Source organism: Rattus rattus, chromosome 1, assembly GCF_011064425.1.
Source record: "Rattus rattus isolate New Zealand chromosome 1, Rrattus_CSIRO_v1, whole genome shotgun sequence".
Lineage (NCBI taxonomy): Eukaryota > Metazoa > Chordata > Mammalia > Rodentia > Muridae > Rattus > Rattus rattus.
Genome location: NC_046154.1, coordinates 110996307 through 111013265, shown reverse-complemented (window position 1 = coordinate 111013265; position 16959 = coordinate 110996307). Strand labels below are relative to the sequence as shown.

The window sequence follows — 16959 nt, the reverse complement described above, 5'->3', positions numbered from 1 at the left end:
CTTGATCTTGTGTGGGTAGCCACAGCTGCATTGGACTCATGAGTATAATGCCTAGACCCTGTTCATCAGACAGCATTTCACAGCCTCCTGGAGACCTTCTGCTTCTTAGATTCTTTCCTGCTCTTTTGTGATATTCCCTGAGCCTTAGGTTGTTGATACAACTGTTCCACTTAGGACTGGGCATTCACAATTACTGATTCTTAACACTTTAACCAGTCCCGGTCCCGTCCCCCACTTTCTGCATTAGCTACTGCCACGTCTCTGGCCAAGGTTGGAAGCAATCTATAGGAATAAATACCACTATTTAGAAGGCGGATTGACAGCATGTTATTTTAGAAGATAACATTAGGTTCTCCTCTAGGACCTATGACCTAATCAGTGCTGGTCATTTCTCATGTGTTGTTAGCCATTTGTGTTATATCTTTTAAGAACTATCTAATCATCAGTCTGTGTACTGATTTGATTGGCTGCTTGCTTTCTTCAGGGTTTTTGTCTATTGTTTTTATTCTAAATATACATGAAAGGGGTTTTTTTCCCCTCACTCTATAGACTGTATTTAACTTGTGCTTGCTTGCTTGCTTGCTTGCTTGCTTGCTTGCTTGCTTGCTTGGTGGTTTGTTGGTTGGTTGGTTGGTTGGTTGGTTGGTTGGTTGGTTGGTTGGTGGTTTGTTGGTTGGTTAGTTGGTTGGTAGTTGGTTGGTTTGTAGGAAGAGTAGGACCTCACAGTGTGTTTGTTACTGGCTGCTCTCAAAACTTACTATGGTAGACCCTATGGGCTTCAAACTCACAGATATTTGCCTGTCTCTGCCTCACAAGTGCTGGTTAAAGGCCACCATGCCCAGCCTAACTATTTCTTTTGCTGTGAAGCTTTGAAATTTCATGGGACCCCTTTTGTCAGCTGTTGATGTTATTTCCCGAGTGTCAGCCTCTGGTTTTTAAGAACACAAAATATGTGCCCAAGTGAGAGAAAAATCCATTTGGCAACCTTTCATAGCCCACGAGAGACTTCATTTCAAATGCATAGACATTTGAAAGCCTTTAATTTATTAAAACTCCGGTGTGAATAGCTCAATCATGATGACGAATTAAAAATACCTGTCCAAAGGGAAGGATAGCATTTCATCTTGAGCGCGCAGAAGTAATGTGATGCCTAACACACACTTAGCACTGTATCTAAGGAAGATCTCGGTCTGTGTTTCAGTCCATCAGGAGGGAAGGTGGTCTCTTAAACTTTGGAAGATGAAATCATTTGAGGTTATGCAGGTTTTGGTGGTGCACACCCTTAATCCCAGCACTCAGGAGGCAGAGGAAGGCAGATCTCTGTAAGATCAAGGCCAGATGGTCTACAAAGAGAGTTCCAGGACAGCCAAAGCTACACAGAGAAACCCTGTCTCCAAAACCAAAAGAAAAACAAAGTGCCAATTAAACTGAAATTTTGAAGTTAGTTTTCTGTCGTCACAAAGTAAAAAATTATTTCAGTATTTATAGATACCTGGTGTGGCTTAGTCAAGTTTATAGTTTCATTTTAAAAATGAAATGAGCTGCTTTCCCTGTGTCGTATAATTTAGAACTATGTTTAGCAAGGGGTGTGGACTCTCCCCTCTGGGTAAGTTAAACATTAATAGTAGCAAAGCTCCGCAGGATCCCTCTCCAGTGGGACACAGTGAAGTGCTCTAGCCATTGGGGTGACACCAGCTGCTGTTGTTATTGTTGGCTGTTGTTGAGTTGTTGTTGGTGATGGTGGTGATGGTGATGGTGATGATGATCCCCTAAACTAAGGGACTAGTCTCCCTAACATTGCCTTGGCGGGGTTTCCTAATTTCAGTCTAGATTTGTACATGTGAATCAACAATGTGGTACATCTATTCCCAGGAAGAAGTCATATCTCTTTAAGTGTCTCTTCTCCACCGGTTTCTACACATACATGTACAGGTATCCTTCTCAACCCGTGTGGCCCAAGTTAGACTGCAGCCCACCAGTCACTGGATGCTTTACCTGGGCCCAGGCCCACCGAAGCTTGTCTTTGCTATGTGTCACTCACTACACAGGATAGGTTATAAAGAGCAGATGAATCAAGACGTTTATCTTCCCAGGCCCAGGAAAAAAACCACAAGTGTAAACATAAACAGCATAAATATTAAGACTTTTCATTTTTAAATTGTTCTATATACTTCCAGAGAAAAACTAAAGAACATAACAATTTAAAATCTTAGCAAATGAGTACTCTCCTGTTTTACTTTACACTGTTATGAGTGTAAAGTGAAACATTTTCCCCAAGGCCTAGAAATAGCAATATCTAGACACAACTTAGGAGAATTTACAAGACACAGACTCACTTTCTTCTGTGCTTAGAACCTTGCAAAGATAAATATAAGATGTAACACATGTGTGGTGACCGTGCTTAGAGTTGTGATACACAGAAGCAGTAAACTTGCCGTAGTATGGCATGGTAAGCTGCAAACTTTATAGACAAGCCAAATGCTTTAGTGGTTAAGACGCAGACTAGTTAAATAAGACCTGATAGTTCCGTGGCTTTTCATACTCTCAGTCACATATCAGAGAGAAAGGGAAACAGCCGTAAGAAGTACGTCGAAGTTACTTTGCTATTGCTGTGACAAAGGCATCTTACTGGGGGTCTACAGTTTCAGAGTATTAGCGTCCATCACCATCATGGCAGAGAACATGGCAGCAGGTAGCCAGCCGTGTGCTGAAGCAGCAGATGACAGCTCACGTTCTAATCCACAAGTAAGAGCCAGGAAGAGACAGACCATGGAAATGGTACGCCTCAGAGTCTACCCTCAGGCACAACAAGGCCGCATCTCCTCATTCTTCCCAAGCAGCTCAGTGTACCAGATACTCAAGTACATGAGCCAGCGGGCCATTCTCACTCAGACCACGCTAAGGGAGTGTAGTAAAGGAACGACGGCACTAACATCTGTTGTGTTGGAAAAAACAGACATTTTGCCTTAGTAAAATTAACCTAAACAAGTGTGAGTTTTAATATTTATGAGAGGAGGTCATGTTTAAGGAGTAAGTATAAAAATAAACTTTCACGCAGTGACTATGCTACCTCGTGACCAGCTGTTTATATTAGAAACTAGAAGCTGAATTCCAATTTAGGCAGAAAAGAGAAAGTGAAATGCCACTTGTTGATTTTAGACATGAAGTCCAATAAAGATTGTCCCTTGATTGTCCCTTCATGAACAAGCACAGTGCTTCTGAAGTACCTGTGAGAGACTGTGTGCGGGTACAGTGAGGGACAGAGTATCTGTGGTTGAGGAGAGCTATGGGAGGGAAGTGCTTAACTGAGGAAACTTTTCAAGACAGCTCATTCTCCTCTTGGTTAGGTCTGTCATTTTCTTCTCATTTGAGTTTTGTGGAAAGCAGTGTTTGAGTGGGTCATTGAGTTTCCTTAGCTCTTTTCGCTGGACCCCGAGCAGTGTCTCCACTGTCATCATATGTGACCTTGCTGTAATCCCTCCCAGTCTGTCAGTGGGAGGGCAGTTGTTCTTCCTCTGAGTGCTTTGACAAGATTGGCTGGTGGCTTGAATTCACTAGTGTAAGTGTTTGGAACATGGTGTTAAGCCAGAGTTCTAAATGCCTTTTTGTCCTCTGTTGTTTCTGTCATATACTCTCCCCAGTGTTTGATGAGAGACAGGCTGGGGTGTTCATGTCTGTATCTGCACCTACAGAAAAGAACCTCTGGAGAATCTAGAACACTTGTTCTTCCCTTTCTTGTGTACACTGGTGCTCATAGTTGACCCACCCTCCTGGTAAACAACATGACGAAAAAAATGTGGGCTGGAGCGGCATAGGATCGTCTACGACTGAGTTTAAAATACAAAGGCTATGTGTCATGTCTTTTTGTTTTTAATTAAACAAGGGCCTATGATCTTTAATATGTAGTATCCTATTTAGTTTATAGCCAACTTCAATTGTAGACCATGCTTGTGTTTTAATATACATGATCCTGTGTTTCAGAATTCATAACTAGACCCTGTCCATTTCCAAGAACATAACTTTTATTTAATAATATTTAGGGAGAGGAATGACATCCCATACTTCTTACTTGTTATCATTCAGCAAGTGAGTAATTACACTCATGAATTAATGAATGAAATGCATGCTTTTCTTCCAGATACCAATGGCTCGGATAACTCCATCCCAATGGCGTATCTTACACTGGATCACCAGCTGCAGGTAAAGCAGAACTCTGCTTTCACTCCTGAGGGAGGTGATGGCAGTCACAGTGTGTTCCTGTCTACTCAGCTCTGCTTATAGTTGCCCACCTTTAAAATCAAAGCAGCACAAATGTCTTTGCCAGACATGGTGAGCACAACTCTAATCTTAGTACTTGGGAAGCAGAAGCAAGAGGGTCAGGGGTTCAAGGTCAACTTCAGCTACAAAACAAGTTTGAGGCCATCCTGAACCTCAAGAGAGTCTATCTGAAAATCTGCCTTTCTTTCTTTTTCCTTCTTTTAAAGTTAACTAGGTTTAGGATTGACATAATTGTATGTTCTTGTCCCAACAGTCCTCTTAAAATCCTTCTCTGTTGTCACACTGCGGCAGATGGCGTTTCCATCCCTCAGTGTTTAGTGCACTGAGATATAAGCTCATGATCTCCTTTCCATTGAAGACATTTGTGATGCACCCTTGGGTTCATAGTGACTGAAAGTATGAGTAATGCACTCTAATGCTTTTTATGAGTAAAGAAGTAAAGCACCTCGGGAGCCAGGCCACATGTGACCAAGCCAGTCAGTCAGTCAGCAGGTTCTCCAGCGGAGGAGCAAGGATGAAAAAGAAAAAAGACAGTAGACAACACTGTAGTATGATCCCAGCCAGTGCTGAGGGTGAAACAGGTCTATTTTTTTTCCCAGCTTGCTTTTATACCATTTTAACAAAAAGACAATACACACAAATAGTCAAGGAACAAGCAAGGCAATAAACAAAGTCGCACGATTACTGTTTCTAGGGTCTTGTCAGGGTGGCCAAGATATCTGAGCCACCTCCCTGTTCTAGGCCAAAGGCACACTCTTGCCTGAAGCCCAAAATCAGATTCCTGCCTGAGCTTACTTCCGGGTCCTGGCCCGATGCCAAATTCCTGCCAAGTGGCCCCAAAAGCCACACACACACACACACACACACACACACACACACACACAGACACACACACACAGAGTGTGTTCCAGCTCTGCAGCAGGAAAGACCATGCCAGAGCTTCACCTGCCCTCCTCCCTCACCTGCCCTCCTCACCTGCCCTCCTCCCCCTGCCTCCTCCCTCACCTGCCTCCTCCCTCCCTGCCCTCCTCCCTCCCCTGCCCTCCTCCCCTGCCCTCCTCCCTCCCCTGCCTTCCTCACCTGCCCTCCTTCTGAGCTGGCTGACGAGAGCACAGAGGTAGCCAGGACACAGCATCACACTTACACAACAGCTTTCAGTGAATCTGTTTTGGGCTGTTTGTGAAAGGAGGAAGTGCATTCTGATCACTTTAGCTGCTCACTTCTGGTCCCACTCCTGCCCCTTCACCCTGCCACCCCTCCCCCTATCCGTCCCTTTCTGACACCCATATGTTTTGCCTCATTTTGTTCACAAGTTATAACCTGGCTCACGGTGGCTTTGACACGGACCATTGGTCTTGGGGCTTCTCAGCTCGCTTACATTGCTTTAGAGCTATAAAAATGCCCGTCATAGTCTCTGCCTTGGCTGTCACCTTAGGTAGACATGGAGGTTTAAGTCTTTTTTTTTTTTTTTTTTTTTTTTTTTTTTCAGAGCTGGGGATCAAACCCAGGGCCTTGCGCTTGCTAGGCAAGCGCTCTACCAGGTTTAAGTCTTAACAGTTCTGCTTTCTTTCCAGCCTCTAGCACCATGCCCAAACTCCAAAGAATCCATGGCAGTGTTCGAACAGCATTGTAAAATGGCACAGGAATATATGAAAGTTCAAACCGAAATCGCATTGTTACTACAGAGGAAGTAAGTCCCACACCCCTTCCTTCTAACAAAAGCTAAAATACTTTTTTTTTTAAGTTAAAATAAAATACTGGCATTTTGGATTTAAAATGTATTGAGGTAGGAACATTATTTTAAAAGACTTTAAGAAATTTTTGTCTTAAAAGTCCTAAAATTAGTCATTAAACTGAATTCCTCGGGCTAGAGGATGGCTCGGCAAAGAAAGAGCACACATGTTGCTCTTACAGCGAAGCACGCCTGCCCTGGCCAGCTCAGGCATCTGTAGCTACTGCTCCAGGATATCCGACGCCTTCTTCCAGCCTCTGAGCGCAATGAACTCTCTGTGCATGTGCGCGCACACACACACACACACACACACACACACACACACACACACACACACACTTCAAAATCAGTCTTCAGGCTGGTGGTGACACATGCCTTTAGTCCTAACACTTGGGAGGTGGAGCTGGCAGAGCTTTGTAAGTTCAAAGCTATCCTTATCTACACAGTGAGACCCTTCTCAAAGAATAATTAATGAATGCATATGGATCTTGAGAAAAGGTATTTCCATGTTAAACTATAAGACCCCTTAACTGGTTTCATCCAATGTAATTTTGATAACAATGTCACATAGCTAAAGGAAATAAGCCGGTTACATGCTCACATTTATGTCGCCAGAGGCTGTTCAGAGTCACCACCACAACGGTTTAGTCTCTCCACCAAAGGCAAGATAGTGCTCCCGGGTGGTCTTTGAGGCGTTTCGTCTGCGCAGACTTGTGTGTTGAATAGAGCAGGGTTACCTGTGCCAGGGCTCTGTTATGTAATTGTGACTGCTTTGGAGGGAATGTCAGTCAGCTGTGTCTCCGTTTCTCAGAGAGCCATAGAAACTGCCTGCCTTCTGTTTTTAAAAACTCCTGTCTTACTTTTTAGCTAGGTGGTTGTTTTTAAGAGGTTGGTGTTCACTTTTCTTAAGCATGACCCTTATAAAATTTTAGACTTATAAAGAATGACAACTAAAATGTTGTAGGGAAAATATAAATGTGTATGTGGAAGTAGAATTCTAGCAGTAATTGGCATTGAAGTAAAATTTCTTGTGCTCAGAGTAACTCATGCTGTGCTTCAGAAATGGAGTCTAGGACAGTGAGAGGTGGCTTAATGGGTAGAGGCGCTTGCAGCCAAGCCTGACATATCCAGAACCCACTGATGGGAGAAGACGCCATCTTCCCCAGTTTGTCCTCTAACCTCCACACCCACCTGCCTGCACACGTAATAAGTAAATGATAAAGATGTAATAATCAAAGAACAAGCTTGAAAAGGGGGAAAATAGTATAATAATTTAAATGATTATACCATAAAAATACCGTGAAGGGGAAGCTGAACATTATGGTCTGAAAGCTGGAGAAGTAGCTGTGGACCTTCTGGCACTTTGTATGTGGAGGAGGAGGCCTGCCCTGTCCTACTTTGTAAGTAGTTATCTATTATGTGGGCAGTGGATGTGGACACAGCATGGCGTGCATGTGTGTGCCTGTCACAGGGCAGCTGCTGGTGGGAGTCTGTTCTCTCCTCCCACTATGTGAGTCCAAAGACTGAAGTCATCATCAGGCATGGTGACAGGGCCTTTTACCCACTGATCATCCCACCGCCATGACACTTACTTTAAGTGGTAAGTGGTAAGAAGTTACTTTTGATAATAAGAAGATGTTATTATTCATTTATACCCAGTACTCTTGCTTTAGGAGCTAAATATTTAATATCCTCAGAGTTAAGGGACTTGAAGCTTACCTGTCTGTAAGAATGAGAAGCCCCCGAAAATGTTTGGAGGTACTGTTCTTGCTTTTCAAAAGAAAAAGGAGCTTTAGGTGGGGTAGCATCCCCTTGAATTAGCTTGCAGATGTTTGGTCAGTGCCACTACAGCTGTAGTAAATGGACTGAGACTTCAGAATGAGGACTGGAGGACATTGGCGTGTGTATATGAACTGTGACACTGCCACCTTCTGGAGCTGAGCCTTTTTTTCCCTTCCTTCCTATACAAAAGAGGGTACCAAATGAAACTTTCTGAAACTTAGTGCAGTGTTTCTCTATTCGCTGATGGCTTGTGCTCATTGAGAGGCTGTGGGTCTGCTGTGAGCACAGTAGATGGGGGAGGTAGCTACCACTGTCTAGGACCTTACTGGAGTAGCACACTCGAGCTGCAGAGGGACGGGGAAGGCTCTGATCATCTAATTCTTCAGCTAACGGTGTGGATCTCCCTGCCATGCATAATGTTTACTGTGTGATTTGTTTATAGGCAAGAACTAGTTGCAGAATTGGACCAGGATGAAAAGGACCAGCAAAATACATCTCGCCTGGTACAGGAACATAAAAAGCTTTTAGATGAAAACAAAAGCCTTTCTACTTATTACCAGCAATGCAAAAAACAACTAGAGGTCATCAGAAGCCAACAGCAGAAACGACAAGGCACTTCATGATTCTCTGGGACCGTTAAATTTTAAAATATGCAAAGACCTTTTTTAAGAAAAGACAAACCATTATAACAGTTGATGAGTGTTAGCTTTTTGGCGTGTTCTGAATGCCAAATGCCTCTCTTTGCTGCATTCGTTATGTCAGTTATTTCTTCTTAGGGTGGATATCAAATCCACTGTCTCGCTGCATCAGATGATAGCACCCGCGGCTTGGGAGGCCAGCGTTCTCAGCTTCAGAGCACATGAAGTGAACGTAGCTGTACGTGCGTGCTCCGGTGTGAGCTGCCTGACAGGTGGGGCATCACCGGCTACTGTGTGCAGGCACCGACCTTTCTCTAATACAAAGTGGGACCTCAAGGATTCTCCTCATAGCACTCATCTCAAAAGACCTGCTATTTTATCCCAATAGATGGCATGCACCAACGTAAAGACAGGGTATTAAAGTAATTGGTGGTACATTACGGAGGGACAGACCTTGAGGCTAAGTCCAAAGACAGGGTTTTGTGCCGACACATCCTGGATCAATACTAAGGTAGTCCCACCTGTTAATATTAAAGGTAAGTGGTGGCAGCTGTGTCTAATGAGAGCAAGTTTACTGATTTTCATAAGGTTGAGCATCGTCTGAGATACTGAATAACATGCTCTTTTTTACGCCCTAAGGATTTTCAATTCTGTGTGAAAGCAGGAGCTTTTCTGACTTTTAATATTAGTAGAAATGAAATTGAAAGATCATGATGTAGCTTCAATTATCCTTCGTGCAACAGTTACTGAATTGTTTTATGATATATTTGAAGAAAATTGAAAAATAATAATAATTGGCCCAGCTAAAAAAGGCTTGAGCTTAGATGTCTGTGTATTAAACAAGGAACAATGCAGGCAGGTCAGGAGAGGCGAAGGAGGAAGATAAAGGAGTAGAATCAAGTGCACTTTTCGTAGACATTTAGAGGGTTTGGCTCCCCTGAAGCCATTTCTGGGACTCCTGCTGCCTCCCTTGCTTCTGAGAGGCTGAGCACTTACAAAGAGAGTAGTCACATTGTTAACAGTGAGTTTACTACCAACCCTCAAAGTAACTTAAAGGAAACAATAAAACACCATCGAAAACTCCCTAAGATCTATTTTTTCAGTCCATGTTGACACATTTTGATACCAGTACATAAATGCCTTTCAAATCCGACTCCATCAGCTTCGCTTTTATAGTGTTGGTGTTTGTGAAGAGGACGTTTGGAACTGAAAGCATGGTTGCTATGGTCCGTAGACATGATCTAGCATGTCCTGCTCTGCTCCAGATGAGCACAGGAAGCTTTCGAAGGTGTTCTTCAAGGCTAAAACAGATAACCTTTTTTCCATTAACTTTTCCCCCTCTGAGTTTTGTAATGAATCCCTTCTGTATGCAGTAAGAGTATGTTCCCAAATTCTATTAGGTGACATGAATGTTGAGCTCAACGTTAGTAGTGAAATAAAACTGGCACAGACGATATAGCTGTAGACTGAGACGGCGACCACACCGCCCTGCCGCTGCTGCCTGTGCGCACAGCTGTCACTCGGCAGAAGGGCTCTGGTCTCTGAGTGCAGCATGTTGAAAGCCTCTTGACTTTCCAGGATTCCACATCACATGGATGCAAGATCCTCCTACAGCTAAAAGGAAGGTTTGTTGTCATCGTCATGTGCAGTCACTTGGTGAAAATACTCACAGGCAAATGGAAGGAGATGTCAAAAGATCGCTAGCAGTTAGTTGCTTGTGTATGCTTGATACTGTAGTCCTGGACAGCCTTAAGTGCATTGCAACACCCACATGTACCTTTAAAGCTCCAGCTCTCCCTGAAGGTGAGCACACCAGCCATACTTGAAATCCATACCATTTCCTCAGTGTCTCTACCTATAACACCTTCAAATAGCCATCATGCCAAGGAGCCAGATGTCCACTACTGGTCTACAGTGGAAGTAGAAAGCAGGCAGACAGGTTTGTAAGCTGATGTCCAAGGACCAGACAGTCCCTGCACAGACATTAGTGGCATTTTGTTCTCGCTTCCACGAAAGGAAGCAAGGTTGTGTAAGGTGGAGGGAAGTGGTCCTCAGCAATGAAGCTGTGCTCTGGGTTGAAGAAAAGTCAGTTAAAAACGTTACCTTACAGTCGCCTGCCATACTGAAAACATCTGCTTAAAGTTAGTACAACTGGGCGACTGTTTTCGCTGAAGTATTTTTTAAGTAGTGTTAAGTAGTCTTTCCTTCAAATTTCTGTCATGCTCAATTCCTCCTGCAGCCAGAAGTTACAGGTGGTTTTGTTTTCTCCCTCCTCCCTCCCTCCCTCCCTCCCTCCCTCCCCTCCCTCCCTCTGTGTGTGTGTGTGTGTGTGTGTGTCTGTGTGTGTGTGTGTGTGTGTGTGTGTGTGTGTGTGTGTGTGTGTGTGTATGTGTGTGTGTGTGTGTGTGTGTGTCTGGTGTGTCTGTGAGGAGTGAGGAGTGTGGTGTGTCTGTGTGTGTGTGTGTGTGTGTGTGTGTCTGTGTGTGTGTGTTTGTGTGTGTGTGTGGTGTGAGTGCAGTGTGTGTATGTGGCCTTTAACACTCAACTCCTCTCATCACAAGCTAGTAAGTTCTCCTTTTACTCCTGTCATTCAAGCATTGTTTGTAAGGTGATGTGATACAGAAATTCTTGTGCATACTATGTAACTGAAGGAGGCTTTTTTGATTTATTTTTGTTTTTAATAAAATTGAGATTGTTATTTCAGGCTGGTATGTAGGAATGGTACCTGGCTTCTCTGCGTGACTGAGCTGTGGGTTTGCCCAGTGGTGTTTACCTTATGCAGACAAATCGCTGACACCAGTTTCCTAGGACACTTAGCACGATGTACCATAATCATGATGCTGGAGGCTGTCGTTGGGCTGGAGAGATGGCTCAGCAGTTAGACTCACTACTGCAGAGGACCAGGGTTCTCAAAGGTGTCACAAAGGAATTGAGATGGGCTTTAAGGAAAAGCCAAAGGGAGTAATAGAACAAAGGGGAGCCTAGTTCTGCACCGAGACAGAATCCCTGGTGGATGGTGGTCCAATGAGAAGGGGGGCTCCTGTGGGCGTGCTGCAACAGGATTAACGGTGAATCAGAACTGACCAGAGTGCAGAGCTCTGCCTTTTGGGATGGGTTCAGTGTAACCAGTTGCCTCCAACTCCAGCCACCGTGCATCCCTGCCATGAACTGCCACCTGGAGCTGTGAAACCAAAATAAATGCTTCCTTCCCTAAGTTGCTTTTGTCATTTTTCACAGCAACAGAAAATCACCATAATAATCAGCGCTAAGTGTGGACACGTGCTGATGAGCTGCGCTCTCAGGAAACTAAGGCGGGACCAGCTCTGTGGGAGGCATCTTAAGCCATATAGTAAGGCCTTGCCTCAAGCCAGTGGATCGGTAGAAGACTTGGGGGGTATGTACCACTCCTTGGCATACACCCAAAGGTTGCAGTTTCTTGCACAGAGGTGGTTACTCAGCCGGCTCCGTTGTCGCTCTAGCCACAAAGCTAGGAAATGGGAGCAGCCTAAGTGGTACTCAGCTGATGCCTGCATAATGAAATGCATATACACACAATGTAATACTGTTCAGCTCTAACAGTGAGGTTCACAGGTAAATGAATGAATGGAACTGGGTGAGGCACCATGTTCTCTCTTATTTGTGGATCCGAGCTCCAGATCTCCAGAAGTGAGTATAAAACCAAAGTAACCTCAGGAGCCATGTGGAGGAAGGAGTTCACAAGGGGGATGGTAGGACAGGTGCTATGAAGGAAGAAACGGGAAAACTGGGGGAGAGGTTAGAAACGGAGGAAGGAAACATAACACTAAGAATGTTTGTAAAAGCTTTAGGGAAACGTAGTTTAAATGAAAGTTATGCCACATGAGATGGCAATGCTTCCTCCACGAACTGTAGGGCTCTGTTTTTCTCATCCTTTGCCACCTCCCCATCAGGACCCTGTCACCAAAGAACAATCTGCTAAACCAGATCACATGTTTGTAACATACACCTGTCTTCACATAGACGTGTTTTCTCTGTAGACTTTTAGTCACCTTATAAGCATGTATGTCTTTAAGTGCTCGGGAAATTCACAAGTCTTCCCAACGTAGTTGTATAATTTCATAAGCTCACAGAGGATGATAATCCCACTTGGTTGCTCCATCACCTTGCCAACACACAGCCTACATGTATGTCTGTGCATCATGTGTGAGACACCATGTGAGACACCATGTGCGTGCTGGGAATTGACCCTAGCTCCTCTGATAAAGCCACCAGTGCTCTTAGTGACTGAGTCACGTCTCCAGCCCCATCTTTCTCTCCATAGCCATTCAAATGGGCACATTATTGTGTCTTGGCTTAGGTCTGCCTTTTGAGAATTTCATACAATACATCTTGATCAACTATCTTTCCAACTCCTCCCAGATCCCTAACTCCTCATTGATTGTGGTTTTTAATTCACATTTCTTTGATTACGGCTAGAAGAAGCTTTAGTCTGTGAGTGTAAACTGGATATTTAAAAGGTAGGTAGATGTTGTGTCAATTTGGTTAAACAAGATTTGTAGTTCCACAGTTGGGTCTGGACTTCCAAGTATTGATGCCAGGCTTACGATGCCAGGCATGGACTCCCTCCCATGGAGGTCTCAAGTCCAGTCAAACGGCAGTTCCACCCCCACCCCCACCCCCACACCAGTTGTTATACTGTACCATAGGTGGGAGCATATTGTCCAATCAGTTTATTTGTTCTTGTGGTTCATTGGGTCCACAGCTGAGTAAAACCACTGATGCCCTTTCTACCCAGCAGAGAGCATATGTAATTTCCAGCACTTTGAAAGCTAGCCAGCGTGGGAGAATTTTATCACCCAGTACCAGTTTGGCTTCTCTATATTTTGCAACAAGGTGTATGTGTCGGGGGTTATCCTCCAGTTCTCTGGTCAACACAAAGGACTGGCCAGAGCCTGTATTGTTGGAGGAGGGGAAGATCCTCTGGAGCCTCTTGGGCCAACTTCTGCAGAGGTTCCCCACACCTGAGACTAGAGACATGGTCTTTTACCTGGGCCAGGGCAAGGCACCCAATGGGGGCGGGGGGCTATGGCAATGCACAGGTCTGGATGTGAAAAGGGTTGAGACAGTTTGTCCATTTTTAAGTGTATGTGCTTTTCACGTGCTGCGTAGAGATAAAAATGGCTCGCCTGTTAAATGCTAGGCTCAACCAAAAAAAAAAAAAAAAAAAAAAAAAAGAATCACCTAACCTACTTACCACCTAAGTTAATCACCTAACCAGAGACTTCCCTACTCTGTTTGGCTTTTAAATTTAGGTGTACTGTAGTTATCATATTTGTGGTGAAGCAAGAATCAATGGTTTGGGGGTTTTTCACTCAACAGCTGTGGAGTCTCGTTCCAGCAATGCTATACTCATCCATAGCACTGTCATAGCCCCTTCTCGGACATCGGTTGCTCTTGTGTGTTTACGATGGATTCAATGTTTTCCCTTAAACTGGACTGGGTAGATTTTACAGTTTTAGGGGGAAATATCAAATCTGTTGTAGACTCACACATGAGCAAGGGGCTTCTGCAAAGATGAGTTATAAACTCTCTATATCCCCAGAAAAGGTCTGATCATTGGACGCATTCACGGAAAAATCTTCAGGAACTGTGTGTCCTCTGAGGGAAGTGAATGGAGGACAGTGATGAGTCTCTGAGGGACGAATTCTAGTTTCTTCTTCCCTTGAGACACAAAACTTATGTGTGCACGGACTCCCCAACAGAATACTCACCCGCACACCAGCAAGTCGTGTAGCCAAATGCACCTCTGCGTATAACCCAACAGCAGACCTAGAGGCCACACAGGGAGCCTGCCTCAAGCTTACCTTGCTTTGTCTTCAGCCTTGTTGACTGCTCACTGAGTAGATTATGAGAGGCTGGCCAAGGGCTGGTGTCAAAAGCCTGGGAACAGGACGGAAGGCTGGATTGGTTTCGAAGCCGGCTCCACTCATTCCACAATATCCACTATGATGGGATATCAGATGAGTCTACCTCGTCCAGGACTGGCCTGGTCAGCTTGCAGTTCAAACTGTGTGCTGCCCTTGTGACTTCAGACCAGTGTCGCAAGCTCTTTGGGGAGGCCTAGAAAGCAAGGCACACATTTCTTTTCCTCGCCTAAGTAAACCAGCACCTGAGCCAACGTGGCTGCCTGCAATGTATTGTTGCTGTCATCGATCCTTAGCTCTTCATGGCGTCTCTGAGCAGGGCGCCACTCTCTATAAATAACAACCTGTCACAGTGACAAGTGTAGAGGAAGCTGATCCGAAATACAAAGACTTCAGGCAGGCTGTGTTTTACTTCATGTGTGAGCGAGAGGCGGGCTCGTCAAAGGGAAGCTGCCACAGCTCAGACACGAGGCTTTGCTTACTTGCGGGGGTGAGGGATGTCTTATTTTAATATCTTAAAGGCCTAATGGAATCTAGAAAGATGTGCTACTTCAAAGATTTCTTTTATCGGCTTTGTTCCAAATTGTCTTATTTTCCTGTCGGTGAGAAACATCACCCGTTGAAGCGTGACATCTTTCCTCTAAAGGATGTCCTGCTCGAGCGGGCTTTGCAAGCACATAGGTGCCTTTTGTTGTTCCTTACTAAATAATAACTGTCTTCTTAGCATGTGCTCAGAAAAAGAGTGAAAAGGGAATGAGGCAGAGCCATGGAGTCACAATGTCACAGCCTTAGGGTTCACGATTGGTAACCAGAAAGGTTTGCCGCAGACCTGCTGTTCTGCCTTAAGTCAGCGGTCATGAAATCGCTCCAGGGTGCCTGGTAGCAGCAGGCCCCTCATGAAGCTTGCTTTGAAGTCTAAGAAGGTAGTAGCTGACTGAGAAGGATTAACAGGTAGAAGCAGATTTGCCCTGGTCCTAGTAGGCTACAGCCACCTCACAGTCTGATCTTGTCTTAAACCCAGCTCAATTTCGTCCTCAGAAACTAAGCTCAGAGGGCTGCCATGGATCCCATGGTGATGTCTAGGGAGTGGGGATGGAACCCAGTTGGTAGAATGCATGGCTAGACTTTTAGTCCCCAGGTTTTGATCCCCATCTTGTAGAAAGCAGGCATTCTGGTTCTAATCCCAGCATTCAGAGGGAAGGAGCCTGCAGAAACCAAAGTTCAGTGTGATCCTCATCTACATACTGAGTTCAAGGCTAGCCTGGGTTGTATGAGATCTCAAAAACTAAAAACAGCAAAACACCTCACCAGTTATGACGTGTCTAGTCCCTTGACATTGCTTATAGTACCTTCATTCTCTGCTATAAAACTCATTGAAATAGGGGAGTAGACTCAGAGTGAATTTGTTGATTCCTTCTTTTGTAACAAGCTAAAGCCTCCCACAGACACAGTTATGTCAGTGTAAATGTTGCATGATCCTTTTGAAAAACCCTATCTTGCCTAAGAACTTTCATGCAACCAAAAGTCAAGCATCCAGAAGCTAGCACTAAAAAGCCACATTGCTGCTTCTCTGGGCCAGGATGACAAGCGCAGCGGAAAAGCACAGGGCCGCATTCACACAGCCCCCATCAAACCTGACAGACACTGCTCCCCAGCCTAGTGGGAGCTGAATGGGGTGTTCCAATCACTTCAAATTACAGTGGTTAACTGTGCAAAACACACTACATAGCAAAACATCCTCTATGTGAGTCCTCCCCTCACGCATTCAAATTAACACCACTCTTGCAGCACAAGGTCCCTTCTGCGATCTTGTGTTGTATTTGCATATGGTAATTTCAAATTTGCATATGGTAATTTCTCTCTGGCTGCCCAGTATGGCTGATCTCCACCCTGTAACCATTCACTAGCTTTGATCTTTGGGGTAAAATGGAGACACTGCTGAATGACAGAGTATCACTTCCTTCTTGCCAGTGGTCACAACTGTCCTTTCCAGGTCACTTGTACTTGATCTTTAGGTCTGAACTTAAATGCCACTTTCTCAGAGGAATCTTCCCTTACCTCCCCTTATCTTCCTCCTTGCTATGCTTTTTAAACATAATAACTAAGTTAGAAATTACTTATCTTCAACCACTTGCACTATCTTAATTCCAAAGCATTTTACATCCCAACAGAACATTCTCCCCCAATTAAGCTCTCGCTCATCTCCCCTCTGTGGCCTGTGGAGCACACTACTTTTTCTGTATCTGTGGGTTACCTACTCAGGATATTTCTTATTAAAGGAATCTTGTGTCTAGCTCCTTCTGTTGTGCCAGGAAATGTTCATGAACTCCAAAGGACCACAACGAGCCATTTCTGACATTGCAGTCTCTTTATTATAAACTCGAGCTTGGGCTGACTCACTGCCAGCCCCCAGGACAGTTTTCGGTGAGGCAGCCCGACCTGTCATCAGAACAAGGTTTTATAGGAAACGGAAATGCGTGAGGTGGGGTCTAGTCTGTCAGGCATCTAACTGAATGACTGTTTAAGCCTACAGGGTACTTGGTACATGAAGCAAGGCGGTACACAATCATGATGGTCTGAAAGTACGTCTGAAATGATCAGACTAATCTCCCATTAACTGTTGCTA

General features: G+C 44.5%; 1 protein-coding gene across 1 annotated transcript in view; it reads left to right on the top strand.

Moving 5' to 3' along the window:
* The window catches only part of Map3k7 (mitogen-activated protein kinase kinase kinase 7), a 57289-nt gene extending 47776 nt beyond the window's left edge, over nt 1-9513 (top strand). Inside the window, exons 15-17 of the mRNA XM_032904939.1 lie at nt 4139-4200; nt 5853-5968; nt 8235-9513. Of these exons, the coding sequence (XP_032760830.1) occupies nt 4139-4200; nt 5853-5968; nt 8235-8415 (359 nt within the window). The 3' untranslated portion in view covers nt 8416-9513. The remainder of the gene's footprint in view (nt 1-4138; nt 4201-5852; nt 5969-8234) is intronic.
* Nucleotides 9514-16959: the final 7446 nt, after the last annotated feature.